Here is an 18,677-nt window from a genome sequence, read left to right as displayed (position 1 = left end):
AGAGCAGGCATTGCTGTCAAATTCTCCGAAGCGAAACATTGTTTATGTTTTGTGTCCAGTGTCTGTGGGCCAACAAAGCAGACTGGTCTGTCTGTACCAGCTATCGGGGTAATGTAATCCCCGACAACCACACAGGTACACCTGCAGCCGTCTCTCAGTAGCAATTGTCACGAGAAGCCCAACGAGTCCCACTGACAGAGGACGTTCAGTCTGTCAGGTAACAATTTGAAAGGGCAGGCCAGAATAACTAGTGAACACTTCCTCCACGTTAACCGTCCACCAGAAGCCATAACCATGATGACTGCAGCTTGTGCCCCTTTTTCTAAGGTTTTAATTCATCACCGAAATGAGTTTAAGAAGAAAGCTAGAGAACTGCTCTTTTGATGTAATGGATTTCACAAAGTTGGCATGTTGCAGCTGTAATGCGAGAATGTAAGGTGTCGACCACAGGCCGTTCCAACCTGCCCTGCTCTTCATTAAGATCGTGGCTGGTGTGCTCCTTCACTGCAACTTTCCAGTACTGTCCTGATATCCTTTGAGTCCCTTCATGTCCAGAAAATTCTCAGTGTTTGTTTGGATGCATATGGTGACTCTCCCCACCACCCTTCAAGATAAAGAGCTCCAGCCTAATAAAGTGCCCACTGAGTGTATGTTAACCAGATAACAATTACAGCACGGAAACAGGCCATGTCGGCCCTTCTAATCCGTGCCGAAGGCTTACTCTCACCTAGTCCCACCGACCTGCACTCAGCCCATAACCCTCCATTCCTTTCCTGTCCATATACCTATCCAATTTTACTTTGAATGACAATACCGATGTTCATAGACCTCTGCTGCTGGAGCCCATCCTCTTCATGCTTCGGTGTGTTGCCCATTCAGAGATGCCTTTCTGCACACAACTGTTGTAGTACATGGTAACTAGGCTTACAGTTATACTCCTGTCAGCTTGAACCAGCCTGGCCATTCACCTCTGACCTCTCTTATTAATACGCCGTTTTTGGCCATGACAGTGCCACTCACTGGATGCTTTCTGTACTTCACTCAGATCTTTGTAAACTCTAGATTCTGTTGTGCTTAAAAATCCTAGGAGATCAGCAGTTTCTGAGATAGTCAAATCACCCTGTCTGTCATCAACAATTATTCCACTGTCAAAACCACATTTTTCCCCCATTCTGATGTTTGGTCTGAACCTCTTGACCATTTCTGCATGCCTTTCTGTAGCGAGTTGCTGCCACATGATTGGCTGATTAGATATTTGCATTAATGAGCGGGTGTACAGGTGTACCTTTTTATATAAAAAAAAAGGCCATTGAGTTTATTTCTCCTCATTTCAGTCCTGCTGCTTTATAAATGACCAAGAAATATATCACTGTGTCACAACTGTGTCTCCAGGTTGTAAGTGAGGATGGAAATTTAACACTTAACCCTCATGGTAGCTCCGTTTATCAACAGGGAATTGAACATTATGCCAACGACCCTGTGGGAATCAACCAATCGTGCCACATTGTTTTTCAAAGAAAATATTACCTCATGTTCATCCTCTTTAATTCATACTTACCGTCTGCCAGCCCAATCCACAAATGAGCTTGTTTTTCTAAAAGTTGTTTACATTCTGTTGTTGTTTTTGCCTTTTAATGTCCAAGGTGAACTCTTTCCTCTTCTCCCTGTTCCATTGATCCCAAATATTTGATTATGATTCCTAAGAAACCTCTCTTCCACCCTGGGCATCAGTTATTCTAGTTCATTGTTGACCAACCTTTTGTAAGTTACTATTAAGCAAAAATGCCCAAAGTCTGTTGAAACATAATCCAGTTTGGCACCTGTACAGTTCTGACAGATCATTTCTTTTTTTTTAAAAACCCATTTGAGAAGTGGAACTAGTTTGGCAACCAAAGCTTTTTTTTTGCCATCCCTTCCTTGAGGCAGTCAGCATGAGACAGTCACTAAAAATCCACTGAGTAACAAATGGAAAAATGTCTTAGAGAGCTTGGCAGTATTCGTCACGTGCTCATCGAAACCTACAGTGAGGTGCATTGTCTGCGTCAATGGCCAACACCGCCCGAAGGTGTGCTGGCGGCAGCCCACAAGTGTTTGTACACTTTCGGCGCCAACCTAGTATGCTCACAGCTTGTTAACCCGAACCTGTTGTACGTCTTTTGGAACGTGGGAAGCAGAGGAAGCTGGGCATTCAAACTCCTTGCAGACAGTGTCGGGGTGGGTGAGAGTGTGGAACTCCTCAATGTTGGAACTGGCAGGGGCAGAGGCGGGCACACTTAGTGTGGATGATCTTGGTTTATGGAAGGAAACAATGGGGGAATGGAGTATAAACGTCAGCATGTTCTGGTTGGAACGAATGGCCTGGTTCTCTGCCATACCTCAATAAAATCTAAACTCTACACTGAGTGGGGGTGACAGCAAAATGTGCCCCTCCCACCATAACTATTGAAAACGCTGAGGACATGTACAAATGATTACATTAAGTGGGTGTTCAAATGCCCCCTCCAATCAGATTCAAGATTGCTTAGTCATGCAAGTGTATAGATCCAATGCAGTACAAAAAAACACAATGAATGTAAATACATACGTAAGATAGCTTATATACTGTACATAGATTGACTGTATATCCATAAAGTGATGCTAGGCCCGGGTGTGTTTTTACATATGGTGACTCTGACTGGAAAAGAATTAAGTAATGGTTGTGGGATGGGTTAGTGGGTGGAGATGTTCGTCAGCCTTACTGCCTGGAGAAAGTAAAGGTTTTTGAGTCTGGTGGTCTTGGTGTGGATGCTACGTAGCCTCCTCCTTGGTGGGAATGGGACATACAGCCCGTGAGCCGGGTGGGGGAAATCCTGATGTTCCTGGCCCTTTTCCAGTGTATTATTTAATGCTGCTAGTGGGAGAGGGTTGTGTCAGGTTGCTTGCGTTGAGTGTGTTTGCACAGTCCTGTGGAAAGGGGAAAATACTCCATGATTAGAGCTCAAATTCAGGCCCTTCACAGCACCTCAGGAGGACGGCAGCTTTGTCGTGCCTCAGTGACCCAGAGAGCAACGTTGGCGGGAGTCAGGGCATTATGCCTCATCGGGGTCAAAGGATAGAGGGTAGAGACTGGACTAGGAGAGATCCACCGGTCCTCCAGGTCTGGGGGTTCCGCTCAGGTCTAACAACCCTGACTGGTGAAACAAAACCATTCTGGAAGCAGCAATGAAGAATCCTTCTACATCTGAGTGTGACAGTATTCCTGAGTCTCCACCCGGGACTGCATGACCGCCAGTAGTGAAAACCAAGAAGAAGCTACTGACATGAGCACCGCCAGAGATGGAGGACCTTCATTGTGGCCCTAAACACCAGTGGCGTGATAGACAGTAAACTGAACTAAATAACAACCACTACAGGTTTTGTGTAAGAGTTTTCATGAAGTTGTAATGCAGCTCCACCAACAGCAATTACAAATACTGTATTTGTCATTACAAATTACAGGCCTGAGCATCACATGGCCAGTGTCTGAAGGATGGTGCGTTTGTTCTTAAGACCTCCTGACCCTCAAGAGGAAACGTTTTCCGAGAATATTTTGAAGCAAAGCAGCACAATCCCTTTAGAGGTTTACGCTAAAGCAACTTGTGTGCAACATTCCCATTTAACTATTTACTTTTCTGTGGCATAATTGCATGGAAATACCACAAATGATTTGACTGCAAGGATTGAGCGTGTTTTAGTGACAGTCACGTGACATTGACACCCTTGAGCCTGAGTTGCAAGTGACGATAATTGGGTGGCGTGGTTACCGTAACGCTCTGCAGCGGCAGCTGTGAGATACCGCCGCAGTTTGTACGTTCTCTCCAGAACCGTGAGCGTTTCCTCCAGCTGCTCCAGTTTCCTCCCATATTTCAAAGATGTGAGAGTTGGGGTTAGTTAGTTGTGGGCATACTATGCTGGGGCAGGAAGCATAATGACCCTTGTGGTTTGCTCCCAGCACATCCTGGGAATGTGTTGGTCATCGAAGCAAACAAAATAGCTTGTTGTGTGCTTTGATGTGCATATGACAAATAAAGATAATCTGCTTTCTTTAAAGGCAATTGCAGTCCTTTTCCCCTCCTCTTAATTACAATAAACTTGAAGAGGGGATTCATAAACATATTTACTAGCTGGGTACCCACTTTCTTTGACTCAAATTGCATTGGTGTGACTCGTCTCCGCTGAGACTGGAAATTTGTTCTGTGTTGGATTCATGAATGGAGGAGCTATAGGGAGAGTCTGGGGAATCACAAGGGCCCACTTCAGACATTCTTTCCCTCACACAGCCGAGTGCTGTCCAGGCGTAATGGAGGTGATGGTGGGAACTGTTCCAGCTCTTTCACCGTGGAATGCTTTTTGTCAGAGGGGGAACGTATATTTTGCAGATGTTTACTGTAAGTCAAAGTTGAGTTTATTTCCACATGCACAAGTACAAAACCCTTGGGTGCAGATATATAGCAAGGGTGTCTCAGAATTGGGTTTATATTACTGGATGAGTCGTGAAATTTGTTGTTATGTGGCACCAATATCTAAGAATAAAAACATTATTGTTATTGTAAAAATTATTATATTTAAATAGTTAAATTAGTAGTGCAAAAAGAGGAGAAAAAGTAGGGAGGTAGTGTTCATGGGTTCAATGCCCATTCAGAAATTCAGAAATGGATGGCAGAGGGGAAGATGCTCTATGCCTTTGGGCTTCTGTATCTCGTCCCTGATGGTGCCAGTGAGAAGCGGACATGTTCCGGGCGATGAGGGTCCTTAATGGTGGATGGCGCCTTTTTGGGACCCTGCTCCTTGACCATGCCCTGGATGCTGGGAAGGCTGATGCTCATGATGGAGCATGGGTCTTTGCAGAGTATTGTAGAAATTTTATGTGTTACACTGTACCGCTGCTGAAAAAAAATCACGACATATGGTATGTGTGCCCAAGGCCTGTGCACATATGCAGAAGTGCAATGAAAAATTACTTGTATGCTGCTGTGAATTCATCAGTATAGGCATAATAGACAGTCATAGAACATTCCAGTGCAGAAACAGCCCTTTGGCCCATCTAGTATGCTGAACTATTATTCAGTCTGATCCCATCAACCTGCAGCTGGACTGTAGCTCTCCATACCCCTCCTGTCCATGTACCTATCCAGATTTTTCTTCGAGGAATTCGGGGAAACACTTGCATTATACAACAAATTGATTTTTGAGATTAATATTCTACAAAAGACCTTCAAAATTACTGCATTTCTGAATGAAATTTTCCTGTAAATTTGAGGAATTTTAGGCTTCGAAATTTATTTTGGCAGTGTAGAATGATTCCGTAGAGAAGACTGATGGAACATTCTGCAAAAGCATATCAATATTGAGTTCTTTTTATCATGGTTAAAACTGCTTTTCTAATGGCTGCCGGAAATGCATTAAGTCACTATTGGAACCAAATGTGTTCATATCAAAATTGAGAGAGACAAATTGTTAATGGGAACATTCTGAGGTCTCCAATTGTCCTGTGGTTCATTAAAGGAGCATCTCCGGTTTTATACGCACACAAGTGTCCTCGGGATGTTATTGGTACAGAGGCGCGGGATGTCTCTGGGGTGAGTTGATATCATTGGGATTTCTTTCAGACTAGACTGTGCAGACCCCTGAAAAATTAGCTGGTAATTTTGTGTTCATTCCTCTGGGAGAATGGCAGGGCTGATTACTGCAGTCGCTGATTCCTTTTTGCTGTGAGTGACTTGGAAAATAACTCACTTCCAAATGCTGCGGTAGGAAAGTAAATGGGCCTTCTTGGTAAATATTTCTCTGTAATGTTAAGCTTTGTTGTCTCACATAATGGACCACTGTGCTCTTTCGGAACTAACTCCAAGCCGTGCCAGGAGCAGATTGTAAGAATCTCTGGCTTCTCTCAATGGCTCTCTGATTTTCATCCAGAGAGCAGCCAAATTGCTGGACAGCATTCCCGTTTCCAAGTCAGTATTCCCGTCCTGGCTATCCATGGTAATTTCTCACACCGTAAAGGCTCGAAAGTGTCATTTTCTTTGTAAGTTTGATTTTTTTTTATGTGTTTGTGTGTGCACATGAGAGAGAGATTTTAATTTAGTTTTAAATTCTGAAGGTACAGAATAGTACCAGGTCCTTCCAACCTAATGAACCCGTGGTGCCCAATTATACCCATGTGACCAATTAACCTACCTGAAACGTGGGAGGAAACCAGAGCACCCAGAGGAAACCAATACGGTCAAGGGGGAATGTACAAACACCTTGCAGGCAGTGTAGGGAATTGAACCTGATTAACTCGCACTGTAATAGCGTTACAATAACCACTACTGTGACTGTGCCTCCCCAGAAAGTGTGAATTTATCCTTTTCTTTCTCCTTCTCTGCTGACCGAAGTGGATTCGAATTGACTTTATTACTTACATCCTTTATATACACGAGGTGTAAAAATCGTCATATCGCGTCCCCATCTAAATTTGCAATGTGCAATTTATAATAAATACTATGGACAAACAGGGTAGTCAATATAACATATAAACACAGTTGCAGCAGCATGAATTAAGCAGTCTGATGGCCTGCTGGCCCATCCCTGTACGGACCAGTGAAACTTGGACTGAACGCAGCTGAAATATTCCCGAAGTCAAATAACCCAGTAATTTAATGTCACTGCCAGGACGTGTGCAGTAACAGTGGCCTTGAAAGCAATAGACTGGAAACTGGCCAGTTCTCCACAACAAAGGTGTGCTCTTTCAAGGATTCAATGGTCAGCGTTGCGTTATCTTTGCCGTGCAGTAAACTGACTCTGCTACTTGAAATATTTGGGAGTGCTGGTGTCCGACAATTGTCCTTCCTCCCTCCGCCGTGACCCCTGATCCTACTGAGGTAATTCAACTCCTCACCAGTAATGTTATATAAACACCCAATGATTCATCACGTTTTAAGACTTCCTGAAGGAGGATGTCACAGACGGCATGTTTGTGCATTTGCCTAGGACAGTAGTGCAGCTTTTAGGAAGCCAGCTAACATCTTGGTTGGTTATCTGTCAAGAATCAATGAAAAGGAGTGATTCATGGAGCCAACAGCTTAGATAAACAGATCGAGCCAGGGCTGGGCCATCAATCTGCCTCTAGGTTGTTAAACTCTGTCTTGGGGTCTACATGAAGACAGAGTACAGATATCAGTTTACACCGTTTCATCCTGATGAGCATTATGGGCATGCTATGTAGGCCCCTGAATATGTGATGACACTTCCCAGCACCCCCCCCCCCCCCCCAATGTGTGTTGGTTGTTAACACAAACGATGCATTCCTCTGTAAGTTTTATATACTTTTGACAACTTTGACAAACTTCTGGAGGTGTGTGGTGGTGTGGGTATATTGACCGCCTGCATTACAACCTGGTATGGAAACACCACAGTCCTTGAATGGAAAAGGCCCAGTCCATCGCGGGCAAAGCCCTCCCCACCATTGGGCACATCTACACGGAGCACTGACGCAGGAAAGCAGTGTACGTCTTCAGGGACCCCCACCACATGTTCTCCTCACATTTATTATTAACAAGGGCTGGTCCTTTCTCATCACTGTTACCATCAGGTAGGAGATACAGAAGCCTGAAGGCACACACTCAGCGATCCAGGAACTGCTTCTTCCCCTCTGCCAACCCATTCCTAAATGGACACAAAACCCTTGGACAATACCTCACTTTTTTATTGTACGGTATTTCTGTTTTTTGTACTCTTTTAATCTATTCAATCTACGGATACTGTAATTGATTTACTTATTATTATTATTTATTTACTTTTTTTTCTTCTATATTGTGTACGGCATTGAACTGCTGCTGCTTAACAAATTTAACAAAGTTAACAAATTTCACGTCACATGCCGGTGATGATAAACATGATTCTGATTCCTTGCTCTGCCTGCTCGAAGTCGGTTGGTGCCGATTAGCAACAGGAAGCTTGGTAGAGCTGCCGTTTCCTCTCGCTAGTCCCCTGATTGTAGTAGCTGATTCCAGCATAAGATGGGTAAATTTAGCCCAGACCTGGTTGCTGACCAACAGGAAAAATATCAATAAGGTTGAAAGATTACAGAGAAAAATTAAAAGGATGTTGCTAGGACTTGAGGGCATGAGTTGTAGGGAGGAGTTGAATACGTTCAGACTTTATTCTCTACAGTGTAGGACAATGAGGGGAGATTTGACAGAGGTTTACAAAATTATGAGGACTATAAATGCAAGCAGACTTTTTCCACTGAGGCTGAGAAGATTCAAATGAGAGGTCAGGGGTTAAAGGTGAAAAGTGAAATGTTTAAAAGCAACTTCTCCTCTTAGAGGATGGTGAGAATATGGAAGGAGCTGCCAGCGGAAGAGGTGGATGTGGGTTCGATGTCAACTTTTAAGAAAGTTTGGATAAGTACATGGGTGGGAGGGGTTGTGGTTCAAGTGCAGGTCAATAGAACTAGGCAGAATAATAGGTGCCTTGGTGGTGTAGCGATTACTGCGACACTATTACAATTTGGGGCATTGGAGATTGGAGGTTCAATTCCAGCACTGTCTGTAAGGAGTTTGTATGTCCTCCCCATGGACATACTGGTTTGTCTCCCGTAGTCTGGTTAGTTGGTTAATTGATCATTGTAAATTGTCCTGTGATTAGCCTAGGGTTAAATAGGTGGGATGCTGGATGGTATGGCTTGTCGGGCCGGAAGGGAATGTTCTGCACTGTATCTCTAAATAAATTTAAAATAGTTCAGCACATATTAGATGGGCCGAAGGGTCTGCCTTTGTGCTGTAGTGCTCTAGGACTCTATCCCTACCTCTCAGGGTCAAGTAACATGGTGGTAACTGAAAAGATATAAACTGGCTTCCATTTCACTTTTCGTTCTTCGGGCTCTTTACGGCATAATTACAGAGAAAGTTGTTGGTGTGTGTGAAAGATTTACAACTTCTCATTTAACCCAGTCATACAGAACAGCTGCTTTCTGACAGTTAAGGAGATTTCACTGTAAATATGGAATAAATACTGATTAGTCTGAAGACAGCGAGAAGTAAAAATTAATGACTCTTTTTAACTGCTATTTGCTCAAATGGAACAACAATGCTGAGATGAGATTGCACATAAATATATTACACTAATTCCATTACAATCCCGATAAGTTCTCAGGGTTTGGTAGAGTCGAAGGTGATGTGTTTCCAATAGTGGGAGAATCATAAATAAGGAGACCTGCTTGCAAGATTAGGTGTGTTAATTTCAAACGGCCGAGTTTTGAATAGAGCAGGAGTTCCCAACCTTTTTTATACCATGGACCAGTACCGTTAAGCAAGGGGTCTGTGAGCCTCAGGTTGGGAGTCCCTGTGGCGTAAAGGGTTTAGATTCATTTGTTTATCACATGTACATCAAAACTTACACTGAAGCTAGCACAATCTAGCACAGGACCTCCCGGTTGCCACCCACTTCAACTCTGTCTCTCATCCCCATTTGGATCTGTCCATACATGGCCTCCTCTACTGCCATGATGAGGCCAAATTCAGGTTGGAGGAGCAACACCTCATCTACCGTCTGGGTAGCCTCCAGCCTGGTGGTATGAACAGTTAATTCTCCAATTTCCGGTAATTCCCTCCCCCTCTCCCTTCCCCTATCCCAGGTCCCTCTCTGCCTCTCTCCCCTTTCAACTTTCTGCTTCTTTACAGTTCTTTCATGCTTATCCCCTCCCCCCCCCTTATCTTTCCTCTGATTGGTTTTCCACCTGGCGCCTCTAGGCCCTACTCCCTCCCCTATCTCTATTACTGGGCTTCGGTCCTCTCTCCCCCCCCCCCCCCCCAATCCCGATGAAGGGTCTCAGCCCGAAACGTTGGCTACTCTTTTCTCACGGATGCTGCCTGACCTGCTGAGTTCTTCCAGTGTTGTGTTCGTATTCTACAATCTAGCAATGTGCTGGTGACTCCACACATTCCGGTGCTGGCATAGCACGCCCACTGTGCTCCGCAGAACCCAGAGCACGACAAAACACAGCATACTGTCCCCAACGACAAAGCAACAACAGAAAAATGACGGTGAATTCCTGGGATCCTCTGCACCTGAGGACTGTGGAGGTATTTTAAAAAGGAAGTAACGTCTTGAAAAATCAGGGAATTGAGGGCTGTGGGGAACTGGTACAGAAGAGGAGATGAGGCCTGCGGAAGGGGAGATGAGGCCTGCGGAAGAGTGAATGGTGAATCAGGTGTAAGCGACTGAGCGCTCCACGCCTGCTCCTGTTTTCTGGCGTTCTCAGTCTGCTGACTGAGCTGGACAAGCTGGCAAGGAGAGTGAGAGAGCTGGCTCCATCTGACTGGAATCGCTGCAAGATAGCAAGTTTTGAAGCTTGCATTGATTTTTTTAAAAACTGTGCCATTTATCACCAAAAAATAATGTGGAGCCTTTGCGGGCTGTCGTGGCGTGGGGGGCAGTACGCGGGCATTGAGTGGCCCATTTGTGTGCCTCGTGGGTCAGGTCAGCAGCTTGCTCATCACAGCGAACACTGTACAAGTCGAGGTGTGGAGCAGGGAGTCGTCAAGGGATGGGTTCAAAGATTAAAGATTAGCTTTGTCACATGAACAGTGAAACATATAATGAAACAACACACACAAAATGCTGGTGGAACACAGCAGGCCAGGCAGCATCTATAGGGAGAGGCACAGTCGACGTTTCGGGCCGAGACCCTTCGTCAGCTCCCTATAGATGCTGCCTGGCCTGTTGCGTTCCACTGGCATTTTGTGTGTGTGTGTGTTGCTTGAGGTTCCAGCATCTGCAGATTTCCTGGTGTTTGCGTTTTTAAACATATAATGAAGTGTGTTGTTCTGCGTCAACGACCAATGCAGTGTTGTCACGCTTCCGGTGCCAACCTAGCATGCCAACCACTCACAAACCCTAACCTCAGGCCTTGGAGGATCCTGGAGGAAATCCATGGAGTCACAGGGAAAAGGTACACAAATCAGGGAATTGGGAGCAGAACATCAATCAATGACCACTGCCGATGTGAAGCGATTGCTCCAACCACTAAGATACCATGTCACCATTTTCAGTTCCTGTCAGGGTGGCTGGCATTAAATATCGTGTGCTGTTAGTATTTTACGATTCCATGATTTCTCCCTCCAGTGGCACTGCCTTCGAGACAACGTAGCCAAATGGCCGTCCAAGAGCTGGAGGACAGTTTGAGCAAGTTTTGAGTCCATTTTAACCACACACTGTACGAGGCATCTGATAAGCCTCAGGGTCTCAAGTGTATTAGGGCCAGTATCTGTGCAAGGGAGTATGGATACAAAACTGTTTCAAAAATATTTCAAACTTTAAGTATTTGAAAAACTTTGCTCTAAAATGTGAGTCAAGTTGCAACAGAGAAACTACGTCCCTTGGTCACTGTGCATTAAGGAAGGATGTGAAGGACAGTGAGGCAGAAGAATGATCCTGGGATAAGTAAGGAGTCTGCAGAAGCCCTGGTCTCCCTCCACCTCTTTGACACTGTTATTGCTCCTTAATCTGATGAATGCTCTCTTTTTAACCAACGCACTGACTTTTACGAGGTTTGCTCAGACCTGGGTCTTGTGGAGTAACCTAGAGTTATTACTGGAGGACTGGTGATCCCGGTAGCAAAGCTCCGTCTGCATTTGTTTGTGCAGTGAAAGTCTCCTCAATGTTTTATCATTGTGCGTTGCCTTGTCAACTCCCGGCTCCAAGCCTAATTCAATTTGCTGTTTTGGGGGCTACTTTAAAACAAACTTTCTGCAGGAGTTTGAATTGTTCCACTGCCCGATCCCACTTCAATAGCAGTGAAGCCAGCTCCTTGTGTAAACCCAGCATCGTTTCATCCGGCACGGTGTCCCAGCCTTTAAATAATACACAGTACCTGCTCACAGAGGGATCACCGATCTGCCTGTGCTCACAATATGTTATTTTGTCAGCGTTAGAAAATAGAAAACAGAGGAAAAAAGTTGTTCACTGCTTGTTCACTTAACAACTCTCTTCTCTTTCTTTCAGTGAGGGTGTGTTTAAATGTCCGGAGGACCAACTTCCGCTTGACTACGCAAAGGTAAGGAAGGGGCCATCCAGCCGGTGATTTGCTCTAATTGGTTTGCCTCAAATGCTGCATGTCCATTTCCCATGGTTATCTGTGTCTGTTCTGAGCAGCACCACACCCCCACCGTATCTCTGTTACCCCAGGGGTCCTCGTGCAGCCTTTTGTCATTTTCTTCTCTACACCGATCAGTTGCAGCTCTGACAATTGTAGTAATGAGTGTGCCTTCAGGCCTGTCATCATCTGCATCCTTTGTTGTGCAGCTCACCAAGGTCTTTCTTTTTAATAGTTGCCTTCCTGGTTGCCTGTTCTGTTTTGCTGGATGAATAGAGCCGTAAAGCTGTTCTGTTCCTCTCCACCTCCTCCAAAGCACGCTGTTTTTTTCTCTCGCTCCTGCACCTCAGTCACTTCTGCTTCAGTCCCTCAAAGACAAGTTAGATTATTCAGCGTGACACCAGAAATCCTGCCTCGTCCCATGCAGAAGCAAGAAACCACTTAGCTCCCTTGAGCCTCTGCACCATCCAGAAAGGTCCTGAACCTCAAAGTCCAACACCCTGTATGGTTCACACGTCCTTTGAATGCTTTGTGATGTCCAGCAGCTTTCTCTGATTAAATAATTGAGTTTTTTTAAAATCAAAGCAGAGCCGGGCGTAAACAAATGCAAACACTCTGACGTAAGTTAGTCCATTCACAAAAGTTATAGCCAGCCCTTACCTCAAGTCCAGCACCCTGTCTGATTCACGCATCCTTTGACTTCTTCATGGTGTCTAGCATTCTAAGCAACTTTGCAAATTGAATGACTGAGTTTCTTAAATCAAAGCAGTGCTGAGTGTAGCCAAGAGCGAGCACTCTGACGTAAGTGTACAGTTTGTTAGAATAATTAGCTGTCAGCAATTTTCTGATTCTTTTTTTGACTGCAATAATAAAAGAATAACTGGGCTGGTTTGAATAGAAATTGTGAGATGAAGTTTTTTTTTAACTGGTAGTTCTTTTCACTTAATTTAATGTGACATTCCTTGTAATTCCATGTTACCTTGTCAGATTCCATTAGACGGCATACAGCAGTGCATTTCTTCAGAGTGTTACACACTGTTCCATAAATTCAATTTGCCCATCAAATCTATGCAATGGCAGTTACGAATAAGCCTTCCTACAGTGATCCTCTCCACAATGCCCCACTGTTAGTCCTATATTCAATACTGCTACAAATTCAGTGAGTGACATTTGACTCTTGGCGAAAGAACCAAGCTTAGTTTGTTTTCACTCTGTTCTCTTGCCGAAGATTGAGTTGGCTGCAAAAATGACCATTTGTCTGTGGTTTTGCAAGGGCTGAAGAGAGAGTTTATTCTATGCTTACTAAGTTGCCTGCATTCACCCAGCGTTTCTGCCAAAGGGGTCCAATCGCTTTTCTTTCATTCAGTTGGTAGATGGAGAAATTGGCACAAAGAATGTCACTATTTGTCAATTGACGCTTGAATACACTTTATTGCTTCCTCTCTTCCCCTCAGAGCTGGCAGCAAAATCCCACTGCAAACTGAAACAGAGGGAAATGTGAACCTTTTCCCCTCTTCTCCAGGTCTTTTAATACAGATGTTCCTTCATTTTGCTCTGCTGCACTTCATCAATATCTTGATATTAGATGTAGTTTCATTTCCACAGATATTAGAAGTTATTTTTAGACTGTAATCCGTTCTAGCTGGATTTTTTTATTAAAAAAATCTTGCCCCTTTATTGTCCAGACAATAAGTCTTACTGTTCCCTGCTGTGTCAATTCTAATTTTCATTAGCTTTGAAGTGTCGTGGAGACCAACTCTTTTTTTAATATTTCCTTCCCGCTGCAGCAGAGGGTTTGTGAAACCCCTCGCAGTGCAGGCTACCAGATTGTGATGTTTTTACTGGGTGGATTCTTACAGACAGATTAAATTGATCAGCTCCATCCCTGGTACAAATGAGGCAGAAAACAGTAAAGAACAGAAACAGGCTTTCAGCCCACGATGTTTGTGCATCGCAGAACGCCAAATTAAACAAAATCTCTTCTGCCTGCACAAGATCCATATCCGTCCGTTCCCTATCTTAAAGCCTGTTAAACACCACTGTTGCATCTGTTTCCACCGCTACCTCTGGCGGGCGGACCCAGTGAAAAGAACTACCAGTTTAAAAAAAAACTTCATCTCACAATTTCTATTCAAACCAGCCCAGTTATTCTTTTATTATTGCAGTCAAAAAATAAATCAGAAAATTGCTGACAGCTAATTATTCTACCATTCACTCTCCGCGTGTGAAATAAAACTTGCTTCCTTTAAATTTTCCCACTCTCCCCCGAACTATAATGTCCTCTAGTATTTGGCATTTGTACCCTGGGAGAAATTATCTGACTGCCTAACTTTGTCTAAGCTTCTCATCAGTTTATAGGTTTCTGTCAGGTTTCCCCTTGGCCACTGACACTCCAGAGGAAGTGAGCCAAGTTTGCCCAGCCTCTCCCAGCTCATATCCTCACAAACCTCTTCTGCACCCTTTCCAAAGCCTCCCCACCTTTCCTGTAATGGGCTGCCAGAACTGCGCACAGTGTAATGCTTGCTCGCGCCTTCAATGTGCCACTGTTTGCCGGGGATAAAACGCTGAATTGAGGCAAACTTGCCTTGGCTGAATGCAGCCACTGTAGACACAGTCGAATGACGGTTTGATGCTGAAAGTGTGCAACTAAAAACAGAAAACATCGTAAACAGGAAACAAGAACGTCAACGTTGTAGTCACTTGTAATGAGGAGGTCAGAGAAAGCCTTGGAGAGGGCCTCTGACACCTCCGTTAGGATGTCACAAGGCCAAGTGCAGCCATTGAAATACTTGTGAACTGTAATTACTGTCTGAAGCTGGCCAGCCCGTGCACAGCAAGCTCCTATGAAAGAAAGTGTGATTGTAAGCGCAGACTCGATGAGTAAGGCAACATGGCAACAGGCCCGTCAGCCCAAATTGTCCATGTCAACCATGATACCCATCAAGTGAGTCCCATTTGTCCCCTCCTATCTATGTATTCATCCAAAGGTTTCTGAAGTGGTATTATTGTACCTCTTCTTCTGGCAGCTCATTATCTGACCTGGAGAAGTTGTCCCTCCTAATCCTTTTAAATCTTTCACCCCTCAGTTATGATATGTCCTCCAGCTTTTAGTTCCCCTTCCAAGGGGGAGAAAAAGCTGAGTGCATTCACCCTATTGATGTCCCTCATGATATTTTGTTTTGCTGAAGAAGATTAAGGGATAAATATTAGCTGGGTCATGACAGCAAATGTTTACACTTGTTTGTAAAAGGGCCGTGGGATCTTTCACACCTATTGAGCCTCATACAGACCGTGGGTTTAACAGCCCACTCGAAACCAGGAGCCAGTGCTGTCTGCGCACTTCTCCTGCGGTGGTATGGTATTCCTTGGCTGCCACAGTTCGGCAAAATAAAACCAAGAGTCAGTGGTAGAATGAAGGGTAAAACTGAGGTAAATGTTGGGGTAAAATTTTGACGACAGTACCTGCTGTCTGCAGGGTTTGGAGTATTTAGGAGACGTGAGGGGCGGGAAGGAAAAGAAGTTTTCTGTGTTTAAATCACTGAACTGTCAGGGATGTGTGCTGATGCATGAAGGTCTCTTGTGTCACTTTCACGCACTTGCCAGTGTCCATTCTGTGGTGACACAGGATGAATGAGACGATTTTTTTGTTTCTGCTTTGTTTTTACATCAAACACAACCTTTCCCCATACTTCCCCTCCTGGCCTCCGGTGCACGTCTTGGTTCCTCTTAAGTCACTGGGGACAATCGCGTTTCTGTTGCACTTCCACAGGAAAAACCACAGCGGCTTTCGGTAAATGCTCTCCGGCCGCCTAGTTGAGAAAACTGCTGCGGCAGCAGTTCGTCACCTGGCCACAGACTGTAGGGGAACGTGAGCTGATGGCAAAAAAAAATCTCCGAGCAGGAATGATGGGGCTGACCTTCCATTTCAGATCTCTGGTGAACACGCTGAGTTTTGGTATTCTTTCCCAGCACTCTGCACACAAAGACTGTTCTGTGCAGAAAGGAAACGTCTGCTTATTCTGCCGATAGGAATAAGTTGGAAATTAAACAGAAGTGATTGAATGAACTTTTCTCTAATTCTTGTCACAGCAGACGTGGGCATGGGTCTGTGTTAGGCAACGTTCAAAGTAAGTTTATTATCAAAAAGTTTGCATATGCCACTATCCGATGGGGAAGACTGGATGGGCCAAATGGCCTAATTCTGCTCCTATGATCTTATATACTACCTTGAGAATTGTTTAATTGCAGGCACTTAGAGGAAAATTAAGAAATACAATAGAATTTATGAAAAAAATGCAATTAATAAAGACTGACACAGAACCAATGCAAAAGAAAATAAATTGTGCAAATAAGTTTTTTTAAAAAAAGTAAATAAATAATACTGAATTGTAGATTCCTTGAAAGTGCGTTCATGGGTTGTGTTTAGTGATCGGTTCAGAGCTGAGGTGAGTGAAGTTTTCCACACTGGTCAGGAGCCTGATGGTTGAAAGGTGATAACTGTTGCCGTAACAGAGCTCTGCAAGATTTTGAGTAGTGAAAGACCGATTTTACCGATTTCTATACTCCCGGCTTTTCTAACCTGCGACTCAGTCAGGTGGGTGTGGAAGGTCATTTGATGGCATCTACTGTCCACGTTAAAGACAGCCTCAGGTGTTGATACCAATCCCACTCTCCCCCCACCTGAATCCCCTCTATCCAGATTCTGGTGTCATCTTGCGCTGTATTGTCTACCCGTGCTGCGCTTTCTCGGTAACTGCTATGGAGACTCGTAAGGTTCTGCAGAGGCTGGAAATCTTGAGTACCACACAAGGAAATGCTGGAGGTGTTCAACAGGTCAGGCAGCATCTGCAGAGGGAAATGAACAGCTGACATTTCGGGATGAGATCCTCCATCAGGACGCAGGCAATCAGACACGCGTGTTGCTCCATAACTGTTGCACTTCATTCTGCATTCTGTTATTGTCTACCTTGAACTCGCTCAATGTTCTGTAAGGATCTCGTCTGTATGAACAGACAGCAAGAGAAGCTTTTCACTGTATCTCAGTACATGTGACAATAGTAAGCCATTTCCAATTCCAGTGCACTACAAGATAGACAGAGTGCATATGGAGAGGATGTTCCTTCAGTGGGAGAGTCTAGGACCACAGAGCACAGGCTCAGAATAGAAGGACGTCCCTTTAGAACAGAGACGAGGAGGAATTTCTTTAGCCAGGGGGTAATAAATCTGTGAAATTCATTGTCACAGATGACCATGGAGGCCAAGTCATTGGGTATATTTATAACAGAGGTTGATAGTTCTGGATTAGTAGGGGCATCAAATGTCATGGGGAGAAGACAGGAGAATGGGGTCGAGAGGGAAAGTATATCAGTAATGATGGAATAACAGAGCAAACTCGATAGGCCGAATGGCCTAATTCTGCTTCAATACCTTATGGCCTAGTGGGTCAAGACCTCTCCTCCATTAAAATACCCAAGGGAGACTTGCAGCTTCTCAACACAAAAGTTGTTAGGCATTCATAATTCTCATTAAACATAGTAGGAAACTATATGAGCCATCAAATCTATTCTAGTTATTTCCATACTTCCATACAAGTCCCATTATCTTGCTCTTCAGTCTGGTTGGATTATTCACCTTCTGATGTACTTTTCTGAATTTAAAAATATGTCAAACTCGTGATTGATTTTTCTTGCTTTTGGCTGGATACCAAACTTCCACTCCAGAAAGTCCAGGGTGTTTCTCGTCAGAGTGGGTTCTGTGCTGCTTGGTGAAGATTCCCAGCATTATGGTGTGGTCAGCGATGCTTCCTTTAACCACCCACCAACAATCCCATCTAACCATTGACTGATACCTTTTGTGGAATAAGCACCGTACAGCCGGAGAGCGGACTGTGTCTATCTTTAACACAAGAGGTTCTGCAGATGCTGAAAATACAGACCAAAATGCCGGGGGAACACAGCAGCAGGCCTGATGAAGTACCTCAACCCCGAAATATCAACTGTTTATTCCTCTTCCTCGGTGCTGCCTGACCTGCTGAATTTTGTCTGTGTTGCACCTTTGTTTCAAGTTCAAAGGATATTTTATTATCAAAGTATGTATATGTCATCATATGCCACCTAGAGATTAATTTTCTCACAGGCGATTACAGGATCTTAGACGTACTAAAACACAGAAAAGTTCTGAGTTCCACCAATCCAGCGCTGGTCAGACCCCATAGTCACTGAATGTACTGGATATTTGGGCAAGAAACTAATCCCCCATCGGTGTCCAAAATCGGATAAGCACGTGATGCAGGAACCTTCCAGAAACAGCATAAATAAAGCCATCATGTCAGAGCATAAATACAATCCTTCCCGTTGCCAGCAGCCCTTTCAAGATTCCAAACGTTCATTCTGACACAGATCCTCAGTGAGTGAGAGCAGCCCTCTCCTTGAAGAACAGACAGCTTCATTTAAAGAAATGGTCAGGCTTCTGAGCCTGTTTTTTTTTGTTCCTGCCGTTCTCCCCGGTCGGGGCCTTTGCTTTCCAAGTGAGTGAGCGAGTGACCCCCCCCCACCCCACCCCGGTTCTGGGTGCCACTGTT

At 44.4% G+C, this 18,677-nt stretch overlaps 1 protein-coding gene across 5 annotated transcripts in view; it reads left to right on the top strand.

Moving 5' to 3' along the window:
- The window catches only part of nek8 (NIMA-related kinase 8), a 230,646-nt gene that overhangs the window by 198,260 nt on the left and 13,709 nt on the right, over positions 1 to 18,677 (top strand). For 4 of the 5 annotated variants that reach the window (XR_009512814.1, XM_059973353.1, XM_059973350.1 and 1 more), the window contains one exon: positions 12,007 to 12,058. Coding sequence is in view for 3 of the 5 variants with exons in the window: in XM_059973353.1 (XP_059829336.1) it covers positions 12,007 to 12,058 (52 nt within the window). In the remaining 2 variants the exon portion in view is untranslated. Of the gene's footprint in view, positions 1 to 12,006; positions 12,059 to 18,677 lie in introns of those variants that run through there. The other variant, XR_009512815.1, reaches the window with a different exon arrangement.

This window comes from Hypanus sabinus, chromosome 6 (assembly GCF_030144855.1).
Source record: "Hypanus sabinus isolate sHypSab1 chromosome 6, sHypSab1.hap1, whole genome shotgun sequence".
Lineage (NCBI taxonomy): Eukaryota > Metazoa > Chordata > Chondrichthyes > Myliobatiformes > Dasyatidae > Hypanus > Hypanus sabinus.
The sequence above is the reverse complement of the archived record's forward strand: the minus strand, read 5'-3'. Positions and strand labels throughout refer to the sequence as shown.